Here is a 24,375-nt window from a genome sequence, read left to right as displayed (position 1 = left end):
GCTTGGAAAGACAGTACCGTGCAGTATGGAAGAGCCCTCACTGCTGCTCCATCATCCTATTTTTCCAACTTAATTGAGGATAATAAGAACAATTCAAAATTTATTTTTGATATTGTCGTAAAGCTAACTAAAAAACAGCATTCCCCAAGAGAGGATGGCTTTCACTTCAGCAGTGATACATTCATGAACTTCTTTGACGTAAAGATCATTAGAAAGCAAATTACAGACTCTTTAAATCTGCGTATTTCTCCAAAGCTCCGTTGTCCTGAGTCTGCACAACACTGCCAGGACCTAGGATCAAGGGAGACACTCAAGTTTTCGTAATACTATATCTCTTGACACATTGATGAAAATAGTCTTGGCCTCTAAACCTTCAAGCTGCATACTGAATCCTATTCCAACTAAACTACTGAAAGAGCTGCTTCCTGTGCTTGGCCCTCCTATGTTGAACATAATAAACAGCTCCCTATCCACCGGATCTCTACCAAACTCACTAAAAGTGGCAGTAATAAAGCATCTCTTGAAAAAGCCTAACCTTGACCCAGAAAATATTTTAAAAACTATCGGCCTATATCGAATCACAAAATTTGAAGAAGCTGTTGCGCAGCAACTCACTGCCTTCCTGAAGACAAACAATGTATACGAAACGCTTCAGTCTGGTTTTAGACCCCATCATAGCACTGAGACTGCACTCGTAAAGGTGGTAAATTTACATTTTAATGGCGTCAGACCAAGGCTCTGCATTTGTCCTCGTGCTCCTAGACCTTAGTCAGTCCCTCCAGGATCGCATAATTCAATGCAAAATCAACCAATCAGCGCATATTATGCGAGAGCTCTCAATTTCGACCAATTCCCGCACTTTTAGAGCATAAAAGGGTCCAATCAAAAGCGGGTTCGTAATTTTGACCAATTACTGCACTGTTACCGTGGAAAATGGCCCAATCCAACCACACGTCAACAAAGTTTTTTTCCCCCTGGCCTGTCGGCGTATTAACGGGCGAAGATTGGGTTGATTGTTGATGGCTGACAGTAGAGGTCGACCGATTATGATTTTTCGACGCCGATACCGATTATTGGAGGACCAAAAAAGGCCGATACCGTTTAATTGGCAGATTTTTTTTTTATGTACAATTTTTTATATAAACCTTTTTTTGGTTGTAATGTCAATTACAACAATACTGAATGAACACTTATTTTAACTTAATATAATACATCAATAAAATCAATTTAGCCTCAAATAAATAATGAAACATGTTCAGTTTGGTTTAAATAATGCAAAAACAAAGTGTTGGAGAAGAAAGTAAAAGTGCAATATGTGCCATGTAAAAAAGCTAACGTTTAAGTTCCTTGCTCAGAACATGAGAACATATGAAAGCTGGTGGTTCCTTTTAACATGAGTCTTCAATATTCCCAGGTAAGAAGTTTTAGGTTGTAGTTATTATAGGAATTATAGGACTATTTCTCTCTATACGATTTGTATTTCATATACCTTTGACTATTGGATGTTCTTATAGGCACTTTAGTATTGCCAGTGTAACATTATCGCTTCCGTCCCTCTCCTCGCTCCTACCTGGGCTCGAACCAGGAACACATCGACAACAGCCACCCTCGAAGCAGCGTTACCCATGTAGAGCAAGGGGAACAACTACTCCAAGTAGTTGCTATGGAACCCTGGCCTGTTCACCGGACGTGCTACCTTGTCCCGGACCTGCTGTTTTGGACTCTCTCGCTCTACTGCACCTGCTGTCTCTAACTCGGAATGATCGGCTATGAAAAGCCAACTGACATTTACTCCTGAGGTGCTGACCTGTTGCACCCTCGACAACCACTGTGATTATTATTATCTGACCCTGCTGGTCATTTATGAACATTTGAACATCTTGGCCATGTTCTGTTATCTCCACCTGGCACAGCCAGAAGAGGACTGGCCACCCCTCATTGCCTGGTTCCTCTAGGTTTCTCTCTAGGTTTCGGCCTTTCTAGGGAGTTTTTCCTAGCCACCGTGCTTCTGCGTTGCTTGCTGTTTGGGGTTTTAGGCAGGGTTTCTGTACAGCACTTTGTGACATCGGCTAATGTAAAAAGGGCTTTAAAAATAAATTTGATTGATTGAACTGTCCCTTTAGGATAGGTAGACAGAAATGTGGATTCTCCCTCTTTAGAAGTACAGTTTGTATATCAGTGGTCCCGTGTGGCTCAGTTGGTAGAGCATGGTGCTTGCAACGCCAGGGTTGTGGGTTCGATTCCCACTGCAGACAAGTCACTCTGGATTCGAGGAATTCACAACTCTGCCTCTGTGTTTCAAGCATTGGGTTTTATATTATATGTAATCCAATACCATTTAAAATGTTACATGCAAATTAATTTAGGATAATGGCATTTAACTTCGGGATCGGTGTCCCTTCCACGGGACGGTTGAGCTAACGTAGGCTAATGCGATTAGCATTAGGAGGTTATAAGTAACAAGAAAATTTCCCAGGACATAGACATATCTGATATTGGCAGAAAGCTTAAATTCTTGTTAATCTAACTGCACTGTCCAATTTACAGTAGCTATTACAGTGAAAGAATACCATGCTATTGTTTGAGGAGAGTGCACAATTTTGAACATGAAAAGTTATTAATAAACAAATTAGGCACATTTGGGCTGTCTTGATACAACATTTTGAACAGAAATACAATGGTTCATTGAATCAGTCTATAACTTTGCACATACACTGATGCCATCTAGTGGCCAAACTCTAAATTGTACCTGGGCTGGAATAATACATTATGGACATTCTCTTGCATTTCAAAGGTGATGGTACAACAAAAATACAAAAGAACGGTTGGTTTTTTTCTTTGTATTAACTTTTACCAGATCTATTGTGTTATATTCTACTACATTCCTTTACATTTCCATAAACTATCAAGTGTTTCCTTTCAAATGGCACCAAGAATATGCATATCCTTGCTTCAGGTCCTGAGCTACAGGCAGTTAGATTTGGGTATGTCATTTTAGGAGAAAATGTAAAAAAGGGAGTAATCCTTAAATATTTGAGTAAGGGGCTAACAGATTTACTGTAGGGCTATGTTAGTCTTTTTTCATGCTTCACTCTCAAGAATTAGCATTTGGTGCATGGCATGAGCACTCACTAGGCTCTGTTACATAAAGTCCCCACTGAGATAAATACTGTCTCCAAGACAGGCCTGTTGTGGCAGTAAAACAATGGTGCCTGTGTTCCTCCTCCTGAAGAAGGTCCATAAAGGCCTGGTCCCAAGCTCTACCAGACCCTCATCCAAAGCTGCTTTGGCCTGGAGCTGCAATGCACTGTTCTGTTCTTTTTCTCTCTTGCTCTCTCTCGCTCTCTCATTCTCTCACGCTCTTTCTCGTTCTCATTCTCTTTCTCTCAACCAAAACAAACTTCACTTGATTTGCTTCAGTGTTGACTTCCCCTTTAACTGCTTATCCCTGTCACTATGGCGAATGAGAGGTCAGGTTTATGGATGATGTTGATTCTATTGTCAGTTTTCAATTCAAATGATCCCCGACCATGGCGTAATGTGGGAAGCCAAAAGTGAAATGATTTCCACACTTTTTTAATTTGGTGAATGCCAGTGTATTAAAGTGTCCAATCGTGTTGTGTTCCCCCTCCCATCGCCAGATGAGAATGGGAAGGACCAGGGCATCAACGTGCGTCAGAAGGTGAAGGAGATGGTGGAGTTTGTTCAGGATGACGACCGGCTCCGGGAGGAGAGGAAGAAGGCCAAGAAAAACAAGGACAAGTATATCGGCGTGTCCTCAGACAGCACTGGAGGAGGGTTCAACAAGAGCAGCTGTAAGTGTCTCCACACGGGAGGGAGAGCACATTATCTGTGTAAGAGAATGTGGTACGGCTCTCATTTCCATGCTCTCACAAATCATGTCTTCTCAGATCTTCATCAGTGAGATTTCTGATCATGTTTGTATGAGAGAAACCTCAACACCTCACTATGTAACAGAACAGATCTGTTTTTGATTCGCTGCTTTCTGATCTGCTATTCCCATATCTAATCAAGGGCGAGTCCCTTGCCATTTCATTAGGATTCGGTTGGAGACAACTGATTGAAAGGCTTTATTTTCATGCGCCTTTGATTCCTGATATCTTTGATTTGCTGCTGTGATTTCCCACTTCATTAGTCAAACCAGAGTTCCCATTTGTCAATTAATGATGTGGCAGGGGGAATTATTTTTGTCGCACAGGATGAAAATAGCACTGCGATGGAGACATTCACATAGAGATGCTCGCTCTGTTTCAGCAGACATACTGTAGCTGTGGAGTGCTTGTGTTGGCAATGGGCCCATCCATTTTCAATGCAGAATAACCAATTATCTGTTGCACATCTTAATTGGCATTCCAGATAGATGCAGTGCATTCCCACAACAGCTCTCATTATGTTAGTGAAGTGAGGCTCACTCAGCATAGCTACAAAACACGTTAATGGTACCAAACCACACTTGATTTTTCAGAGTAAACCCGTAAACCCTGTTTCCCCCTCTCTGCCCCTCTCCACCCCTCAGCGGGGGAAATGTTTGACTCCGAGCCCAAGGGGAAGTGGGATGAGGACTGGGACAAGAGCAAAGGAGCCTTCCCCTTCAGTGAGAAGCTGGGAGAAATCAGCGACAAGATCGGCAGCACCATCGACGACACCATCAACAAGTTCCGCAAGAATGAGAGGGATGACTCGCCCGACAGAATCAGGTATTCCTGAGTGTATTGAAGAGAGGGATGACTCGCCCGACAGAATCAGGTATTCCTGAGTGTATTGAAGAGAGGGATGACTCGCCCGACAGAATCAGGTATTTCTGAGTGTATTGAAGAGAGGGATGACTCGCCCGACAGAATCAGGTATTCCTGAGTGTATTGAAGAGAGGGATGACTCGCCCGACAGAATCAGGTATTCCTGAGTGTATTGAAGAGAGGGATGACTCGCCCGACAGAATCAGGTATTCCTGAGTGTATTGAAGAGAGGGATGACTCGCCCGACAGAATCAGGTATTCCTGAGTGTATTGAAGAGAGGGATGACTCGCCCGACAGAATCAGGTATTTCTGAGTGTATTGAAGAGAGGGATGACTCGCCCGACAGAATCAGGTATTCCTGAGTGTATTGAAGAGAGGGATGACTCGCCCGACAGAATCAGGTATTCCTGAGTGTATTGAAGAGAGGGATGACTCGCCCGACAGAATCAGGTATTCCTGAGTGTATTGAAGAGAGGGATGACTCGCCCGACAGAATCAGGTATTTCTGAGTGTATTGAAGAGAGGGATGACTCGCCCGACAGAATCAGGTATTGAAGAGAGGGATGACTCGCCCGACAGAATCAGGTATTTCTGAGTGTATTGAAGAGAGGGATGACTCGCCCGACAGAATCAGGTATTCCTGAGTGTATTGAAGAGAGGGATGACTCGCCCGACAGAATCAGGTATTCCTGAGTGTATTGAAGAGAGGGATGACTCGCCCGACAGAATCAGGTATTGAAGAGAGGGATGACTCGCCCGACAGAATCAGGTATTTCTGAGTGTATTGAAGAGAGGGATGACTCGCCCGACAGAATCAGGTATTTCTGAGTGTATTGAAGAGAGGGATGACTCGCCCGACAGAATCAGGTATTGAAGAGAGGGATGACTCGCCCGACAGAATCAGGTATTTCTGAGTGTATTTAAGTGCAAAAGGCCAAACCCGTTCCTGGACAACAGCACATTTTGGTTTTTGCCCCGAAAACTACACAGCTGATTCAAATGATCAACTCATCAGGCTTTGATTGTCTGAATCAGCTGAGTAGTGCTCGCACAAAAAAACTAAACGTGGACCCCCTGGGGTCCCCGGGACCAAGTTTGGGAAACACTGGCTTAAGTCAATACTTAAGTCAATTTCCCAGCAGCATACCACCCTGCATCCCACTGCTGGCTTGCTTCTGAAGCTAAGCAGGGTTGGTCCTGGTCAGTCCCTGGATGGGAGACCAGATGCTGCTGGAAGTGGTGTTGGAGGGCCAGTAGGTGGCACTCTTTCCTCTGGTCTATAAAATCTCCCAATTCCCCAGGGCAGTGATTGGGGACATTGCCCTGTGCAGGGTGCTGTCTTTCGGATGGGATGTTAAACGGGTGTCCTGACTCTCTGAGGTCATTAAAGATCCCATGGCACTTATCGTAAGAGTAGGGGTGTTAACCCCGGTGTCCTGGCTAAATTCCCAAGCTGTCTCTCATACCATCACAGCCACCTAAATATCCCCAGCTTACAATTGGCTCATTCATCCCCCTCCTCTCCCCTGTAACTATTCCCCAGGTCGTTGCTGTAAATGATAGAGCATTTCTTTTGTGTTTGTGTGTGTTCTCCCCCCAGTGAAAACGAGGAGGACAGGGTATCACGGAACGGCCGGCCGGGGTCAGGGAAGCTGTCGGAGTTCAGAGACGAGGTTGAGACAGTTACGACCACGAGCATCCAGATCAGCCATGCAACGGAGACCACCACCACACGCAAACGGGGCGGCGTCCGCTCCAAAACCATGGACCTGGGGGCCGCTGCACACTACACAGGGGACAGGGGCAGGCTGGACGCAGACAACGTAAAGGTACCCCTGATCTCCCGGTGTCTCACTCTGACCCCTGATCTCCCGGTGTCTCACTCTGACCCCTGACCTCCCTGTATCTCACTCTGTCCTCTCTGTATCTCACTCTGTCCTCTCTGTATCTCACTCTGTCCTCCCTGTATCTCACTCTGTCCTCTCTGTATCTCACTCTGTCCTCTCTATCTCACTCTGTCCTCTCTGTATCTCACTCTGTCCTCTCTGTATCTCACTCTGTCCTCCCTGTATCTCACTCTGTCCTCTCTGTATCTCACTCTGTCCTCTCTGTATCTCACTCTGTCCTCTCTGTATCTCACTCTGTCCTCCCTGTATCTCACTCTGTCCTCTCTGTATCTCACTCTGTCCTCTCGCTCCCGTCCCCGATCTCACTCTGTCCTCTCTGTATCTCACTCTGTCCTCTCTGTATCTCACTCTGTCCTCTCTGTGTCTCACTCTGTCCTCTCTGTGTCTCACTCTGTCCTCTCTGTCTCACTCTGTCCTCTCTGTGTCTCACTCTGTCCTCTCTGTGTCTCACTCTGTCCTCCCTGTGTCTCACTCTGACCTCCCTGTGTCTCTCACTCTGTCCGCTCTGTATCTCACTCTGTCCTCTCTGTATCTCACTCTGTCCTCTCTGTATCTCACTCTGTCCTCTCTGTATCTCACTCTGACCTCCCTGTATCTCACTCTGTCCTCCCTGTATCTCACTCTGTCCTCTCTGTATCTCACTCTGTCCTCTCTGTATCTCACTCTGTCCTCTCTGTATCTCACTCTGTCCTCTCTGTATCTCACTCTGTCCTCCCTGTATCTCACTCTGTCCTCTCTGTATCTCACTCTGTCCTCTCTGTATCTCACTCTGTCCTCTCTGTATCTCACTCTGTCCTCCCTGTATCTCACTCTGTCCTCTCTGTATCTCACTCTGTCCTCCCTGTATCTCACTCTGTCCTCCCTGTATCTCACTCTGTCCTCTCTGTATCTCACTCTGTCCTCTCTGTATCTCACTCTGTCCTCCCTGTATCTCACTCTGTCCTCCCTGTATCTCACTCTGTCCTCCCTGTATCTCACTCTGTCCTCCCTGTATCTCACTCTGTCCTCCCTGTATCTCACTCTGTCCTCTCTGTATCTCACTCTGTCCTCTCTGTATCTCACTCTGTCCTCCCTGTATCTCACTCTGTCCTCTCTGTATCTCACTCTGTCCTCTCTGTATCTCACTCTGTCCTCCCTGTATCTCACTCTGTCCTCCCTGTATCTCACTCTGTCCTCTCTGTATCTCACTCTGTCCTCTCTGTATCTCACTCTGACCTAGCCTACTACTGCATGTCAATGTAGGCCAATAGGCTGTGTAGACTCAACAGAACCTGCTTTTGAAGCCTATAGAGACACTGTTGAGTTGTCTGCGGAATCTATTTTCATCTTTGAGTTTTTCTAGAGACTGAAACACAAGATGGTTATCTCCCGTGGGACAGAAGCAAGCTGTGTTTCATCTCTTCTGACTGTCTAATGACATGATAGAAAAGGATGGCAGCAGTACCAGTGAACAGGAAGAGCTCCTGGGCTGCCTTATCCAAACTGTTTCTAGACTAAATGACACGGCAGCAGTACCAGTGAACAGGAAGAGCTCCTGGGCTGCCTTATCCAAACTGTTTCTAGACTAAATGACACGGCAGCAGTACCAGTGAACAGGAAGAGCTCCTGGGCTGCCTTATCCAAACTGTTTCTAGACTAAATGACACGGCAGCAGTACCAGTGAACAGGAAGAGCTCCTGGGCTGCCTTATCCAAACTGTTTCTAGACTAAATGACACGGCAGCAGTACCAGTGAACAGGAAGAGCTCCTTGGCTGCCTTATCCAAACTGTTTCTAGACTAAATGACACGGCAGCAGTACCAGTGAACAGGAAGAGCTCCTGGGCTGCCTTATCCAAACTGTTTCTAGACTAAATGACACGGCAGCAGTACCAGTGAACAGGAAGAGCTCCTGGGCTGCCTTATCCAAACTGTTTCTAGACTAAATGACACGGCAGCAGTACCAGTGAACAGGAAGAGCTCCTGGGCTGCCTTATCCAAACTGTTTCTAGACTAAATGACACGGCAGCAGTACCAGTGAACAGGAAGAGCTCCTGGGCTGCCTTATCCAAACTGTTTCTAGACTAAATGACACGGCAGCAGTACCAGTGAACAGGAAGAGCTCCTGGGCTGCCTTATCCAAACTGTTTCTAGACTAAATGACACGGCAGCAGTACCAGTGAACAGGAAGAGCTCCTGGGCTGCCTTATCCAAACTGTTTCTAGACTAATGCTGCTCTCTTGTGGCAGCTTTAGGAAGTGTACCACCATGTTTTATTCCAACTCTAATTAAAAGTGAACAGCTTGTGTGAGTGTCCTTATCTCATTCTCTGTGTCCTCTTCAGACGTCTGTTAGCCAGTCTTCAAGCAGTGGCCTTGCAGACCTTCTTATGGTGGACGCTGAGTCCAGTCAGACTGCACCAGCAGGTAAGACCTATCACTCACTCATTTAATGAGTCAGTCAGCCACAGTGCTATACACATATTGAGAAGGGGTCGCTGTATAAAGTGATAGCACTCTAAAGTAAGGTGGCTCAAAGCCATAGAGATGTAGCTCCTCCAGAATAACCAGGGACAAGAGGGGAGGGAGCAGGCAGGCCTAAGATGCCAAGATGTCAGGCAGCCTAGGGAGAAAACGAGAGGAGGAGGAGGAGAGGAGAGAAGAATGGCCAGCTGTCTGAGACTGAGCCAGTGTTTGCTGGGAAGCGAATGCTGCATGTTCACACACACACACAGAGCTGCTGTTCACACACATTGCCTTCTCCAACCAAAAGAGCTCGGGCCTGTCTCTCACGCTCAGCCATACACTGGGAGGGAGAGAGATGGAGGGGAGACAACATCCTCATCTCTTCCACTGATACTGTTCTCACTCTCTCTGTGTGTGTGTGTGTGGCACCATCCAGGTGGAAGTTCAGACCTCATCTGTGGTTTTGCTGACTTCTCCTCCCCAGCTGCCTCAGCCAGTCTCCCTTCATCAGCCGGTACGTCTCAGTGCTTCCCCTCTCCATTGTCTGAACAGTATCTGCTGTCTGTATTACAGCTTCAATCGGAGGCAGGCCACTTCCCAATAACTTCAGCAGAAAGCCTTGCTTTTCATAAACCTGGTAGCAGAAAAGTGAAGAGGTGAACAGCCATGCCACAGAGGTGTTTAGGGGGAGTCCCCCCTCCCGTCCTTCCCCTGCCCAGGGGTTTGTGGTTGCGGCCCACGTGATGTCCTGTGGAAGTGAAGGTGGTGTAATATTGATGTGACTGGGATGAGACCAGATGGAGGCCCTACCTGCTGAGCCTTATGAGGACAGACACACGTCAGCTCTCATTTCACACAGCTCATGTCCCCCAGACTCCGCTCTGTGATGGATGGATGGATGGACGGTTGGGAGAAAAGAGAAGGATGGAGGGGAGATGAGAGCCCCAGCAACAAGCCTTTGGCAGTTTATCGTCCTTCTGGATGTGTGTGTGTGCACGTCCACATGTGGTCCCGTGCAGTACCCTCTGGTCCTGGTTTGTGGTCCAGTGCAGTACCCTCTGGTCCTGGTTTGTGGTCCAGTGCAGTACCCTCTGCTCCTGGTTTGTGGTCCAGTGCAGTACCCTCTGGTCCTGGTTTGTGGTCCCGTGCAGTACTCTCTGCTCCTGGTTTGTGGTCCAGTGCAGTACCCTCTGGTCCTGGTTTGTGGTCCCGTGCAGTACTCTCTGGTCCTGGTTTGTGTTCCCGTGCAATACCCTCTGGTCCTGGTTTGTGGTCCCGTGCAGTACCCTCTGGTCCTGGTTTGTGGTCCCGTGCAGTACTCTCTGGTCCTGGTTTGTGGTCCCATTGCAGTACTCTCTGGTCCTGGTTTGTGGTCCCGTGCAGTACTCTCTGGTCCTGGTTTGTGGTCCCGTGCAGTACCCTCTGGTCCTGGTTTGTGGTCCCGTGCAGTACCCTCTGGTCCTGGTTTGTGGTCCCGTGCAATACCCTCTGGTCCTGGTTTGTGGTCCCGTGCAGTACCCTCTGGTCCTGGTTTGTGGTCCCGTGCAGTACCCTCTGGTCCTGGTTTGTGGTCCCGTGCAGTACTCTCTGGTCCTGGTTTGTGGTCCAGTGCAGTACTCTCTGGTCCTGGTTTGTGTTCCTGTGCAGTACCCTCTGGTCCTGGTTTGTGGTCCCGTGCAGTACTCTCTGGTCCTGGTTTGTGGTCCCGTGCAGTACTCTCTGGTCCTGGTTTGTGGTCCCGTGCAGTACTCTCTGGTCCTGGTTTGTGGTCCAGTGCAGTACCCTCTGGTCCTGGTTTGTGTTCCCGTGCAGTACCCTCTGGTCCTGGTTTGTGTTCCCGTGCAGTACCCTCTGGTCCTGGTTTGTGGTCCCGTGCAGTACCCTCTGGTCCTGGTTTGTGGTCCCGTGCAGTACTCTCTGGTCCTGGTTTGTGGTCCCGTGCAGTACTCTCTGGTCCTGGTTTGTGGTCCCGTGCAGTACCCTCTGGTCCTGGTTTGTGGTCCCGTGCAATACCCTCTGGTCCTGGTTTGTGTTCCCGTGCAGTACCCTCTGGTCCTGGTTTGTGTTCCCGTGCAGTACCCTCTGGTCCTGGTTTGTGGTCCCGTGCAGTACCCTCTGGTCCTGGTTTGTGGTCCCGTGCAGTACTCTCTGGTCCTGATGTGTGATCCCACTGGGCTGTGTGTGCTGGTTCTCCCCTTGGGGCGATCTCTGTTATCTTCACTGTTCACCTGCTACCTGACAGGGTGCAAAAACTCCCCCTTACAGAAGAAATGGGACATGCCTCATGCCTTGTTCATTTCTCTTCAAGTTTTTGCAAATGCTGAACACTGTGGATAATGAAATCTTCACTCGTCTCTCCTTAGGGCCAGGGTCCAGTGGGAAGGGTGAGTTTGGGGATTGGAATGCGTTCTCCAGTCCGCCGGCCCCCACCCCACCCTCAGCTGACTTATTTGACCTGATTGGCTCCAATCACACGTCCCTCACCACCTCCCAAAGCATGACCTTCTCCATGTGTGGTACCCAGAGTGTGGGCGCCGCAAACACCGGCCTGCCCATCTCCAGATCACAGGTACAGGTGGCTCACAGGACTCCTCCTCACTACATGAGCCATTGTTATAGATGGAAGTGCCTCATTATCATGGAAGAGGTCTAGGTTGTGAATACAAAGCATGTACACTATATATACAAAAGTATGTGGACACCCCTTCAAATTGGTTGAAACTAGAGGATTCGGCTATTTCAGCCACACCGTTGCTGACAGGTGTATAAAATATAGCACACAGCCATGCAAACTCCATATATTAACCTCCCTGGGCAACACCTAGTCAACAGCCAGTGGAATCGCGTGGCGCGAAATACAAATACCTCAAAAATGCTATAACTTCAATTTCTCAAACATATGACTATTTTACACCATTTTAAAGACAAGACTCTCGTTAATCTAACCACATTGTCCGATTTCAAAAAGGCTTTACAGCGAAAGCAAAACATTAGATTATGTCAGCAGAGTACCCAGCCAGAAATAATCACCCATTTTTCAAGCTAGCATATAATGTCACATAAACCCAAACCACAGCTAAATGTAGCACTAACCTTTGATGATCTTCATCAGATGACAACCCTAGGACATTATGTTATACAATACATGCATGTTTTGTTCAATCAAGTTCATATTTATATCAAAAACCAGCTTTTTACATTAGCATGTGACTAGCATGTGACTAGCATTCCCACCGAACACTGCCGGTGAATTTACTAAATTACTCACGATAAACGTTCACAAAAAACATAACAATTATTTTAAGAATTATAGATACAGAACTCCTCTATGCACTCGATATGTCCGATTTTAAAATAGCTTTTCGGTGAAAGCACATTTTGCAATATTCTCAGTAGATAGCCCGGCATCACAGGGCTAGCTATTTAGACACCCAGCAAGTTTAGCACTCATCAAAGTCAGATTTACTATAAGAGAAATGTTATTACCTTTGCTGTCTTCGTCAGAATGCACTCCCAGGACTTCTACTTCAATAACAAATGTTGGTTTGGTCCAAAATAATCCACCGTTATATCCAAACAGCGGCGTTTTGTTTGTGCGTTCAAGACACTATCCGAAAGGGTAAATAAGGGTGACGCGCATGGCGCAATTCGTGACCAAAAAATTCATTACCGTACTTCGAAGCATGTCAACCGCTGTTTAAAATCAATTTTTATGCCATTTTTCTCATAAAAAAGCGATAATATTCCGACCGGCAATCTGCGTTTAGGTAAACAGACAAAAGAAAAGAAAGCATTCTCTCGACCCGGGCACGCGCCTAAGCCCATAGTACTCTGAGCGGCCACTTGCCAAAAGCGATAAAGTGTTTCAGCCAGAGCCTGCCTCGATATCGTTCAGCTTTTTCCCGGGCTCTGAGAGCCTATGGGAGCCGTAGGAAGTGTCACGTTATTGCAAAGATCCTCAGTCTTCAATAAAAAGAGCCAAGATGAAACACTACTTCTCAGACACGCCACTTCCTGCATGGAAGCGCATTTCGTGACAAAAAAAATCAAAATATTCCATTACCGTACTTCGAAGCATGTCAAACGCTGTTTAAAATCAATTTTTATGCTATTTTTCTCGTAAAATAGCGATAATATTCCAACCGGGCGACGTTGTATTCATTCAAAGGCTGAAAGAAAAAAAAATTGAATTCTCATGAACGCGCATCTCCAGTGTCACTGTTCTCAGCCTGACCACTCACAAAATCTCCTGCTGTTTTTTGCCCAGAGACAGGAGTGACGTCATTCCACTTTCTGGCGCCTTCTGAGAGCCAATGGAAGCCTTAGAAAATGTCACGTTAAAGCAGAGATGCTATATTTTCGATAGAGATGCCACAGAAGGAGAACAAATTGTCAGACAGGGCACTTCCTGTATGGAATCTTCTCAGGTTTTGGCCTGCCATATGAGTTCTGTTATACTCAGACACCATTCAAACAGTTTTAGAAACTTTAGAGTGTTTTCTATCCAAATCTACTAATTATATGCTTATTCTCGTTTCTGGGCAAGAGTAGTAACCAGTTTAAATCGGGTACGTTTTTTTATCCGGCCGTGCAAATACTGCCCCCTAGCCCCAACAGGTTAACATTAGCAGTAGAATGGCCTTACTGAAGAGCTCAGTGATTTTCAACGTGGCACCGTCATAGGATGCCACCTTTCAGATCGTCAAATTTCTGTTCTGCTAGAGCTACCCCGGTCAACTGTAAGTACTGTTATTAAGTGTAAATGTCTAGGAGCAACAACGGCTCAGCCGTGAATTGGTAGGCCACACAAGCTCATAGAACGGGACCATCTGTCCTCGGTTGTAACACTCACTACTGAGTTCCAAACTGCCTCTGGAAGCAACGTCAGCACAAGAACTGTTCGTCGGGTGCTTCATGAAATGGGTTTCTATGGCCGAGCAGCCGCACACAAGCCTAAGATCAACATGCACAATGCAAAGCGTCGACTGCTGGTGTAAAGCCCGCTGCCATTGGACTCTGGAGCAGTGGAAACACATTCTCTGGAGTGATCAATCACGCTTCACCATCTGGCAGTCCAATGGACGAATCTGGGGTTGGTGGATGCCAGAAGAATGCTACCTGCCCCAATGCATAGTTCCAACTGTAAAGTTTGGTGGAGGAGGAATAATGTTCCAGGGCTGTTTTTCATGGTTCGGGCTAGGCCTCTTAGTTCCAGTGAAAGGGAATCTTAACGCTACAGCATACAATGACATTCTAGACGATTCTGTGCTTCCAACTTTGTGGCAACAGTTTGGGGAAGGCCCTTTCCTGTTTCAGCATGACAATGCCCCGTGCACAAAGCAAGGTCCATACAGAAATGGTTTTTCGAGATTGGTGTGGAAGAACTTGACTGGCCTGTACAGTACCCTGACCTCAACCCCATCGAACACCTTTGGGATGAATTGTAACGCCAACTGCAAGCCAGACCTAATCTCCAAACATCAGTTAGCTCACCAGCTCTTGTGGCTAAATGAAAGCAAATCCCCGCAGCAATGTTCCAACATCTAGTGGAAAGCCTTCCCAGAAGAGTGGAAGCTGTTATAGCAGCAAAGGGGGGGACCAACTCCATATTAATGCCCATGATTTTGTTATGAGATGTTGGACTAGCAGGTGTCCACATACTTTTGGTCATGTAGTGTAGCATCTATGGGCATTCATATTTTCATGTAGTGTGATTTGTAGGATAGATGATTGTGATAACCTGGCCTGTGTTTTTGTGTTGTCTCTTCTTTGGGTTGTTGTAGAACTTTGGACCAATGCAAGGGGGCTTATTGCCCCAGCACATGGAGCTCAAGAAGCCCTGCCTCCCCCCCACATGGTCAGACCCCAGCGTCAACATCAGCCTGGACTTCCTGTCTCCTGGTATGCAGATGACCACCTGCAAGCCCAGCCTCAACAACATGTTACAGCAAGGTCTGTTATTAACTCACTGTCATCACTTATTTCTCTGTGTTGACCGTCAACTCACTTGTAAAGTGAATTTCTATGTTTCCTTGCAAGGAGATCTAACTGACAGTAATATCACCATATTTGTCATTTCAGATCCCCTGCTTTCAGGAGTCCAGCCGCCCGTCAACCTGGCTCAGAGTTTTGGAGGCCTGAATCTGAACATCCAGGCCACAGCCACACCCATCAGACTTTCCACCAACCCCATGATGCCCGCCAGCGCCATGGGCCTAGGCATGCCTCCCACCATGGCAACGGGTACCATGGGGATGGGCGCCATGCGAATGGGAGGAGTGCCTGTCAATCAGGGAATTATGGGAATGAACATGGTTGTGTCCCCCGCAGGCATGGGCCTGCCAGGCACCCTGGGTATGCCAGGCACCCTGGGTATGCCAGGGATGGGTATGGGGCAGCCCATGGTGCAACCCAAACGAGATGCCTTCGCCAACTTCGGCAACTTCGGGAAATGAGAGAGCTGAAGGATTTGTGTGGAAGAGTATTGTTCAGAATACACCATTATGAACGGAAAGCTGCATACATGGACTACTTGAGAAATATCTAATGGTGTTACCCATCAATCCCTTCTCTTTATATACACTGAGTGTGCAAAACATTAGGAATACCTTCCTAATATTGACTTGCACTCCCTTTTGCCCTCAGAACAGCCTCAGTTCGTCGGGGCATGGACTCTATAAGGTGTCATAAGAGTTCCACAGGGATGCTGGTCCATGTTGACTGTAATGCTTCCCACAGTTGTGTCAAGTTGGCTGGATGTCCTTTGGGTGGTGGATCATTCTTGATACACACGGGAAACTGTTGTGCATGAAAAGCCCAGCAGCGTTACAGTTCTTGACACAAACCAGTGCGCCTGGCACAAACTACTATGCCCTGTTCACTTAACACGCTATGAATGGCACACTTACACAATCCATGTCTCAAGACATCCTTCTTTAACCTGTCTCCTCCCCTTCATCTATCTGATGGAAGTGGATTTAAGTCACATCATTAAGGGATCATAATTTTCACCTGGATTCAGCTGGTCAGTCTGTCATGGAAAGAGCAGGTGTCCTTCATGTTTTGTACACTCTGTGTGTGTGTGTGCGCGCGTGTGTGTGTGTGCATGCGTGCGCATAATCAAGAGTTTGAATTCGTTTTTGGGCGGGAAGGGCTTATCTAACATTACATTTTGTATATGGTTGAAAGCATATACATTATACTTTCTTGGTGTTTCTACCAACACCAGATAAATACTTCAGAAAACATGTTAAGTGTGCTACTGTGTCCCTTTTCTACTTTCATGTTGTCATGTCTCTGTTTTCAAACATGTCAGAAGAAAGTTCAGGAATTACCTCACATTGACCATACTTCATGCTGGGACTCAGAACAGGAATGGCAAAATATGTAAATATATTTTTGGTGTGCAAAGAAAATAAGTATTATTGCGTTAATAAGGATGTCTTGGAAAGTATGGGCTTAAAGGACAAAAGTCCCCCAAGTCATTAAATTCCTCTGTTACATTTTTTGTGTTGTTTTCATGTAACATTTATAGCTCCAACCTACAGTCTGTTACTGGTGTATGTTTACACTGCACTTTCTACCATCTTAGTGGGTTAAGCATCTGAATCAAGCTTAATATTATGAGTTAACGACAAAGCTGGTGTCAACAAGCAGAGGCAGCTTCTGTTCTGCTTCCCAAATGGCACTGTGAAGGTGATAGGGTTCCATTTGGGCACAATGAAGGTAGTAGGGTTTCATTTGGGCACTATGAAGGTAGTAGGGTTCCATTTGGGCACTATGAAGGTGATGGGGTTCCATTTGGGCACTATGAAGGTAGTAGGGTTCCATTTGGGCACTATGAAGTTAGTAGAGTTCCATTTGGGCACTGTGAAGGTGATGGGGTTCCATTTGGGCACTATGAAGGTGATGGGGTTCCATTTGGGCACTATGAAGGTGATGGGGTTCCATTTGGGCACTATGAAGGTGATGGGGTTCAATTTGGCACTATGAAGGTGATGGGGTTCCATTTGGGCACTATGAAGGTGATGGGGTTCCATTTGGGCACTTTGAAGGTAATGGGGTTCCATTTGGGCACTGTGAAGGTGATAGGGTTCCATTTGGGCACTATGAAGGCAGTAGGGTTCCATTTGGGCACTATGAAGGTAGTAGGGTTCCATTTGGGCACTATGAAGGTAGTAGAGTTCCATTTGGGCACTATGAAGGTGATGGGGTTCCATTTGGGCACTATGAAGGTAGTAGGGTTCCATTTGGGCACTATGAAGGTGATGGGGTTCCATTTGGGCACTATGAAGGTGATGGGGTTCCATTTGGGCACTATGAAGGTAGTAGGGTTCCATTTGGGCACTATGAAGGGGATAGGGTTCCATTTGGGCACTATGAAGGGGATAGGGTTCCATTTGGGCACTATGAAGGTAATGGGGTTCCATTTGGGCACTATGAAGGTGATGGGGTTCCATTTGGGCACTATGAAGGTGATGGGGTTCCATTTGGGCACTATGAAGGTGATGGGGTTCCATTTGGGCACTATGAAGGTGATGGGGTTCCATTTGGGCACTATGAAGGTGATGGGGTTCCATTTGGGCACTATGAAGGTGATGGGGTTCCATTTGGGCACTATGAAGGTAGTAGGGTTCCATTTGGGCACTATGAAGGTAGTAGGGTTCCATTTGGGCACTATGAAGGTGATGGGGTTCCATTTGGGCACTATGAAGGTGATGGGGTTCCATTTGGGCACTATGAAGGTGATGGGGTTCCATTTGGGCACTATGAAGGTAGTAGGGTTCCATTTGGGCACTATGAAGGTGATGGGGTTCCATTTGGGCACTATGAACGTGATGGGGTTCCATTTGGGCACTATGAAGATAATGGGGTTCCATTTGGGCACAATGAAGGTAATGGGGTTCCATTTGGGCACTGTGAAGGTGATAGGGTTCCATTTGGGCACTGTGAAGGTTATAGGGTTCAATTTGGGCACTGTGAAGGTTATAGGGTTCCATTTGGGCACTGTGAAGGTTATAGGGTTCCATTTGGGCACTGTGAAGGTTATAGGGTTCCATTTGGGCACTGTGAAGTTGATAGGGTTCCATTTGGGCACTGTGAAGGTAGTAGGGTTCAGTTTGGGCACTGAAGGTAGTAGGGTTCAGTTTGGGCACTGAAGGTAGTAGGGTTCAGTTTGGGCACTGAAGGTAGTAGGGTTCAGTTTGGGCACTGAAGGTAGTAGGGTTCCATTTGGGCACTATGAAGTTAATGGGGTTCCATTTGGGCACTATGAAGGGGATAGGGTTCCATTTTGGCACTGTGAAATTAATGGGGTTCCATTTGGGCACTGTGAAGGTAGTAGCGTTCCATTTGGGCACTATGAAGGTGATGGGGTTCCATTTGGGCACTATGAAGGTGATGGGGTTCCATTTGGGCACTATGAAGGTGATGGGGTTCCATTTGGGCACTATGAAGGTGATGGGGTTCCATTTGGGCACTATGAAGGTGATGGGGTTCCATTTGGCACTATGAAGGTGATGGGTTCCGTTTGGGCACTGTGAAGGTGATAGGGTTCCTTTTGGGCACTATGAAGGTGATAGGGATCCATTTGGGCACTATGAAGGTAGTAGGGTTCCATTTGGGCACTATGAAGGTAGTAGGGTTCCATTTGGGCACTATGAAGGTGATGGGGTTCCATTTGGGCACTATGAAGGTGATGGGGTTCCATTTGGGCACTATGAAGGTGATGGGGTTCCATTTGGGCACTATGAAGGTGATGGGGTTCCATTTGGGCACTATGAAGGTGATCGGGTTCCATTTGGGCACTATGAAGGTAATGTGGTTCCATTTGGGCACTATGAAGTTAATGGGGTTCCATTTGGGCACTATGATGGGGATAGGGTTCCATTTGGGCACTATGAAGGGGATAGGGTTCCATTTTGGCACTGTGAAGTTAATGGGGTTCCATTTGGGCACTGTGAAGGTGATAGGGTTCCATTTGGGCACTATGAAGGTAATGGGGTTCCATTTGGGCACTGTGAAGGTGATAGGGTTCCATTTGGGCACTGTGAAGGTGATAGGGTTCCATTTGGGCACTGAAGGTAGTAGGGTTCCGTTTGGGCACTGTGAAGGTAGTAGGGTTCTGTTTGGGCACTGTGAAGGTAGTAGGGTTCCGTTTGGGCACTGTGAAGGTAATGGGGTTCCATTTGGGCACTATGAAGTTAATGGTGTTCCATTTGGGCAATATGATGGGGATAGGGTTCCATTTGGGCACTATGAAGGTAGTAGGGTTCCATTTGGGCACTATGAAGGTAGTAGGGTTCCATTTGGGCACTATGAAGGTGATGGGGTTCCATTTGGGCACTATGAAGGTGATGGGGTTCCATTTGGGCACTATGAAGGTAGTAGAGTTCCATTTCGGCACTATGAAGGTGATGGGGTTCCATTTGGGCACTATGAAGGTGATGGGGTTCCATTTGGGCACTATGAAGGTAGTAGGGTTCCATTTGGGCACTATGAAGGTAGTGGGGTTCCATTTGGGCACTATGAAGGTAGTAGGGTTCCATTTGGGCACTATGAAGGTGATGGGGTTCCATTTGGGCACTATGAAGGTGATGGGGTTCCATTTGGGCACTATGAAGGTGATGGGGTTCCATTTGGCACTATGAAGGGGATGGGGTTCCATTTGGGCACTATGAAGGTAATGGGTTCCGTTTGGGCACTATGAAGGTAGTAGGGTTCCATTTGGGCACTATGAAGGGGATAGGGTTCCATTTGGGCACTATGAAGGGAATGGGGTTCCATTTGGGCACTATGAAGGTGATGGGGTTCCATTGGGCACTATGAAGGTGATGGGGTTCCATTTGGGCACTATGAAGGTGATGGGGTTCCATTTGGGCACTATGAAGGTAGTAGGGTTCCATTTGGGCACTATGAAGGTGATGGGGTTCCATTTGGGCACTATGAACGTGATGGGGTTCCATTTGGGCACAATGAAGATAATGGGGTTCCATTTGGGCACAATGAAGATAATGGGGTTCCATTTGGGCACAATGAAGATAATGGGGTTCCATTTGGGCACTGTGAAGGTAGTAGGGTTCCATTTGGGCACTGTGAAGGTGATGGGGTTCCATTTGGGCACTGTGAAGGTGATAGGGTTCCATTTGGGCACTGTGAAGGTGATAGGGTTCCATTTGGGCACTGTGAAGGTGATAGGGTTCCATTTGGGCACTGTGAAGGTGATAGGGTTCCATTTGGGCACTGTGAAGGTGATAGGGTTCCATTTGGGCACTGTGAAGGTGATAGGGTTCCATTTGGGCACTGTGAAGGTGATAGGGTTCAGTTTGGGCACTGTGAAGGTAGTAGGGTTCCGTTTGGGCACTGTGAAGGTGAGGGGGGTTCCATTTGGGCACTATGAAGTTAATGGTGTTCCATTTGGGCAATATGATGGGGATAGGGTTCCATTTGGGCACTATGAAGGTAGTAGGGTTCCGTTTGGGCACTGTGAAGGTAATGGGGTTCCATTTGGGCACTATGAAGTTAATGGTGTTCCATTTGGGCAATATGATGGGGATAGGGTTCCATTTGGGCACTATGAAGGTAGTAGGGTTCCATTTGGGCACTATGAAGGTAGTAGGGTTCCATTTGGGCACTATGAAGGTAGTAGGGTTCCATTTGGGCACTATGAATGTGATGGGGTTCCATTTGGGCACTATGAAGGTGATGGGGTTCCATTTGGGCACTATGAAGGTGATGGGGTTCCATTTGGGCACTATGAAGGTGATGGGGTTCCATTTGGGCACTATGAAGGTGATGGGGTTCCATTTGGGCACTATGAAGGTGATGGGGTTCCATTTGGGCACTATGAAGGTGATGGGGTTCCATTTGGGCACTATGAAGGGGATGGGGTTCCATTTGGGCACTATGAAGGGGATAGGGTTCCATTTGGGCACTATGAAGGTAATGGGGTTACATTTGGGCACTATGAAGGTGATGGGGTTCCATTGGGCACTATGAAGGTGATGGGGTTCCATTGGGCACTATGAAGGTGATGGGGTTCCATTGGGCACTATGAAGTTGATGGGGTTCCATTGGGCACTATGAAGGTGATGGGGTTCCATTTGGGCACTATGAAGGTGATGGGGTTCCATTTGGGCACTATGAAGGTGATGGGGTTCCATTTGGGCACTATGAAGGTAGTAGGGTTCCATTTGGGCACTATGAAGGTAGTAGGGTTCCATTTGGGCACTATGAAGGTAGTAGGGTTCCATTTGGGCACTATGAAGGTGATGGGGTTCCATTGGGCACTATGAAGGTAGTAGGGTTCCATTTGGGCACTATGAAGGTGATGGGGTTCCATTTGGGCACTATGAAGGTGATGGGGTTCCATTTGGGCACTATGAAGGTGATGGGGTTCCATTTGGGCACTATGAAGGTGATGGGGTTCCATTTGGGCACTATGAAGGTAATGTGGTTCCATTTGGGCACTATGAAGTTAATGGGGTTCCATTTGGGCACTATGATGGGGATAGGGTTCCATTTGGGCACTATGAAGGGGATAGGGTTCCATTTTGGCACTGTGAAGTTAATGGGGTTCCATTTGGGCACTGTGAAGGTGATAGGGTTCCATTTGGGCACTGTGAAGGTAATGGGGTTCCATTTGGGCACTGTGAAGGTGATAGGGTTCCATTTGGGCACTGTGAAGGTGATAGGGTTCCGTTTGGGCACTGAAGGTAGTAGGGTTCCGTTTGGGCACTGTGAAGGTAGTAGGGTTCTGTTTGGGCACTGTGAAGGTAGTAGGGTTCACTTTGGGCACTGTGAAGGTAGTAGGGTTCCATTTGGGCACTATGAAGGTAGTAGGGTTCCATTTGGGCACTATGAAGGTGATGGGGTTCCATTTGGGCACTATGAAGGTGATGGAGTTCCATTTGGGCACTATGAAGGTAGTAGAGTTCCATTTCGGCACTATGAAGGTGATGGGGTTCCATTTGGGCACTATGAAGGTGTTAGGGTTCCATTTGGGCACTATGAAGGTAGTGGGGTTCCATTTGGGCACTATGAAGGTAGTAGGGTTCCATTTGGGCACTATGAAGGTGATGGGGTTCCATTTGGGCACTATGAAGGTGATGGGGTTCCATTTGGGCACTATGAAGGTGATGGGGTTCCATTTGGCACTATGAAGGGGATGGGGTTCCATTTGGGCACTATGAAGGTGATGGGGTTCCATTTGGGCACTATGAAGGTAGTAGGGTTCCATTTGGGCACTATGAAGGGGATAGGGTTCCATTTGGGCACTATGAAGGGAATGGGGTTCCATTTGGGCACTATGAAGGTGATGGGGTTCCATTGGGCACTATGAAGGTGATGGGGTTCCATTTGGGCACTATGAAGGTGATGGGGTTCCATTTGGGCACTATGAAGGTAGTAGGGTTCCATTTGGGCACTATGAAGGTGATGGGGTTCCATTTGGGCACTATGAACGTGATGGGGTTCCATTTGGGCACAATGAAGATAATGGGGTTCCATTTGGGCACAATGAAGATAATGGGGTTCCATTTGGGCACAATGAAGATAATGGGGTTCCATTTGGGCACTGTGAAGGTAGTAGGGTTCCATTTGGGCACTGTGAAGGTGAGTAGGGTTCCATTTGGGCACTGTGAAGGTGATAGGGTTCCATTTGGGCACTGTGAAGGTGATAGGGTTCCATTTGGGCACTGTGAAGGTGATAGGGTTCAATTTGGGCACTGTGAAGGTGATAGGGTTCCATTTGGGCACTGTGAAGGTGATAGGGTTCCATTTGGGCACTGAAGGTAGTAGGGTTCAGTTTGGGCACTGTGAAGGTAGTAGGGTTCCGTTTGGGCACTGTGAAGGTAATGGGGTTCCATTTGGGCACTATGAAGTTAATGGTGTTCCATTTGGGCAATTTGATGGGGATAGGGTTCCATTTGGGCACTATGAAGGTAGTAGGGTTCCATTTGGGCACTATGAAGGTAGTAGGGTTCCATTTGGGCACTATGAAGGTGATGGGGTTCCATTTGGGCACTATGAAGGTGATGGGGTTCCATTTGGGCACTATGAAGGTGATGGGGTTCCATTTGGGCACTATGAAGGTGATGGGGTTCCATTTGGGCACTATGAAGGTGATGGGGTTCCATTTGGGCACTATGAAGGTGATGGGGTTCCATTTGGGCACTATGAAGGTGATGGGGTTCCATTTGGGCACTATGAAGGTGATGGGGTTCCATTTGGGCACTATGAAGGTGATGGGGTTCCATTTGGGCACTATGAAGGTGATGGGGTTCCATTTGGGCACTATGAAGGTGATGGGGTTCCATTTGGGCACTATGAAGGTGATGGGGTTCCATTTGGGCACTATGAAGGTGATGGGGTTCCATTTGGGCACTATGAAGGGGATAGGGTTCCATTTGGGCACTATGAAGGTAATGGGGTTCCATTTGGGCACTATGAAGGTGATGGGGTTCCATTGGGCACTATGAAGGTGATGGGGTTCCATTGGGCACTATGAAGGTGATGGGGTTCCATTTGGGCACTATGAAGGTGATGGGGTTCCATTTGGGCACTATGAAGGTGATGGGGTTCCATTGGGCACTATGAAGGTGATGGGGTTCCATTTGGGCACTATGAAGGTGATGGGGTTCCATTTGGGCACTATGAAGGTAGTAGGGTTCCATTTGGGCACTATGAAGGTGATGGGGTTCCATTTGGGCACTATGAACGTGATGGGGTTCCATTTGGGCACTATGAAGGTGATGGGGTTCCATTTGGGCACTATGAAGGTGATGGGGTTCCATTTGGGTACTATGAAGGTAGTAGGGTTCCATATGGGCACTATGAAGGTAGTAGGGTTCCATTTGGGCACTATGAAGGTAGTAGGGTTCCATTTGGGCACTATGAAGGTAGTAGGGTTCCATTTGGGCACTATGAAGGTAGTAGGGTTCCATTTGGGCACTATGAAGGTAGTAGGGTTCCATTTGGGCACTATGAACGTGATGGGGTTCCATTTGGGCACTATGACGATGATGGGGTTCCATTTGGGCACTATGAAGGTTATAGGGTTCCATTTGGGCACTGTGAAGGTGATAGGGTTCCATTTGGGCACTGTGAAGGTAATAGGGTTCCATTTGGGCACTATGAAGGTAATGGGGTTCCATTTGGGCACTATGAAGTTAATGGGGTTCCATTTGGGCACTATGATGGGGATAGGGTTCCATTTGGGCACTATGATGGGGATAGGGTTCCATTTGGGCACTATGAAGGTAGTAGGGTT

The 24,375-nt window shown here is 47.3% G+C and overlaps 1 protein-coding gene and 1 non-coding gene across 3 annotated transcripts in view; both read left to right on the top strand.

Moving 5' to 3' along the window:
• The window catches only part of epn4 (Clathrin interactor 1), a 39,699-nt gene extending 23,087 nt beyond the window's left edge, over positions 1–16,612 (top strand). The window contains 8 exon segments of one of the 2 annotated variants that reach the window (NM_001173695.1): positions 3,642–3,815; positions 4,538–4,718; positions 6,359–6,587; positions 8,987–9,068; positions 9,544–9,621; positions 11,471–11,676; positions 14,891–15,059; positions 15,189–16,612. In NM_001173695.1, the coding sequence (NP_001167166.1) occupies positions 3,642–3,815; positions 4,538–4,718; positions 6,359–6,587; positions 8,987–9,068; positions 9,544–9,621; positions 11,471–11,676; positions 14,891–15,059; positions 15,189–15,562 (1,493 nt within the window). In that variant the 3' untranslated portion in view covers positions 15,563–16,612. 2 annotated transcript variants of the gene reach the window in all.
• Positions 2,182–2,255, top strand: trnaa-ugc (transfer RNA alanine (anticodon UGC)). The gene has a single exon. It is a non-coding gene; the product is annotated as a tRNA-Ala (tRNA).
• Positions 16,613–24,375: the final 7,763 nt, after the last annotated feature.

Source organism: Salmo salar, chromosome 04 (genome assembly GCF_965601325.2).
Source record: "Salmo salar chromosome 04, fSalSal1, whole genome shotgun sequence".
In the NCBI taxonomy this organism is placed as follows: domain Eukaryota; kingdom Metazoa; phylum Chordata; class Actinopteri; order Salmoniformes; family Salmonidae; genus Salmo; species Salmo salar.
This window is presented reverse-complemented; position numbering and strand designations above follow the sequence as displayed.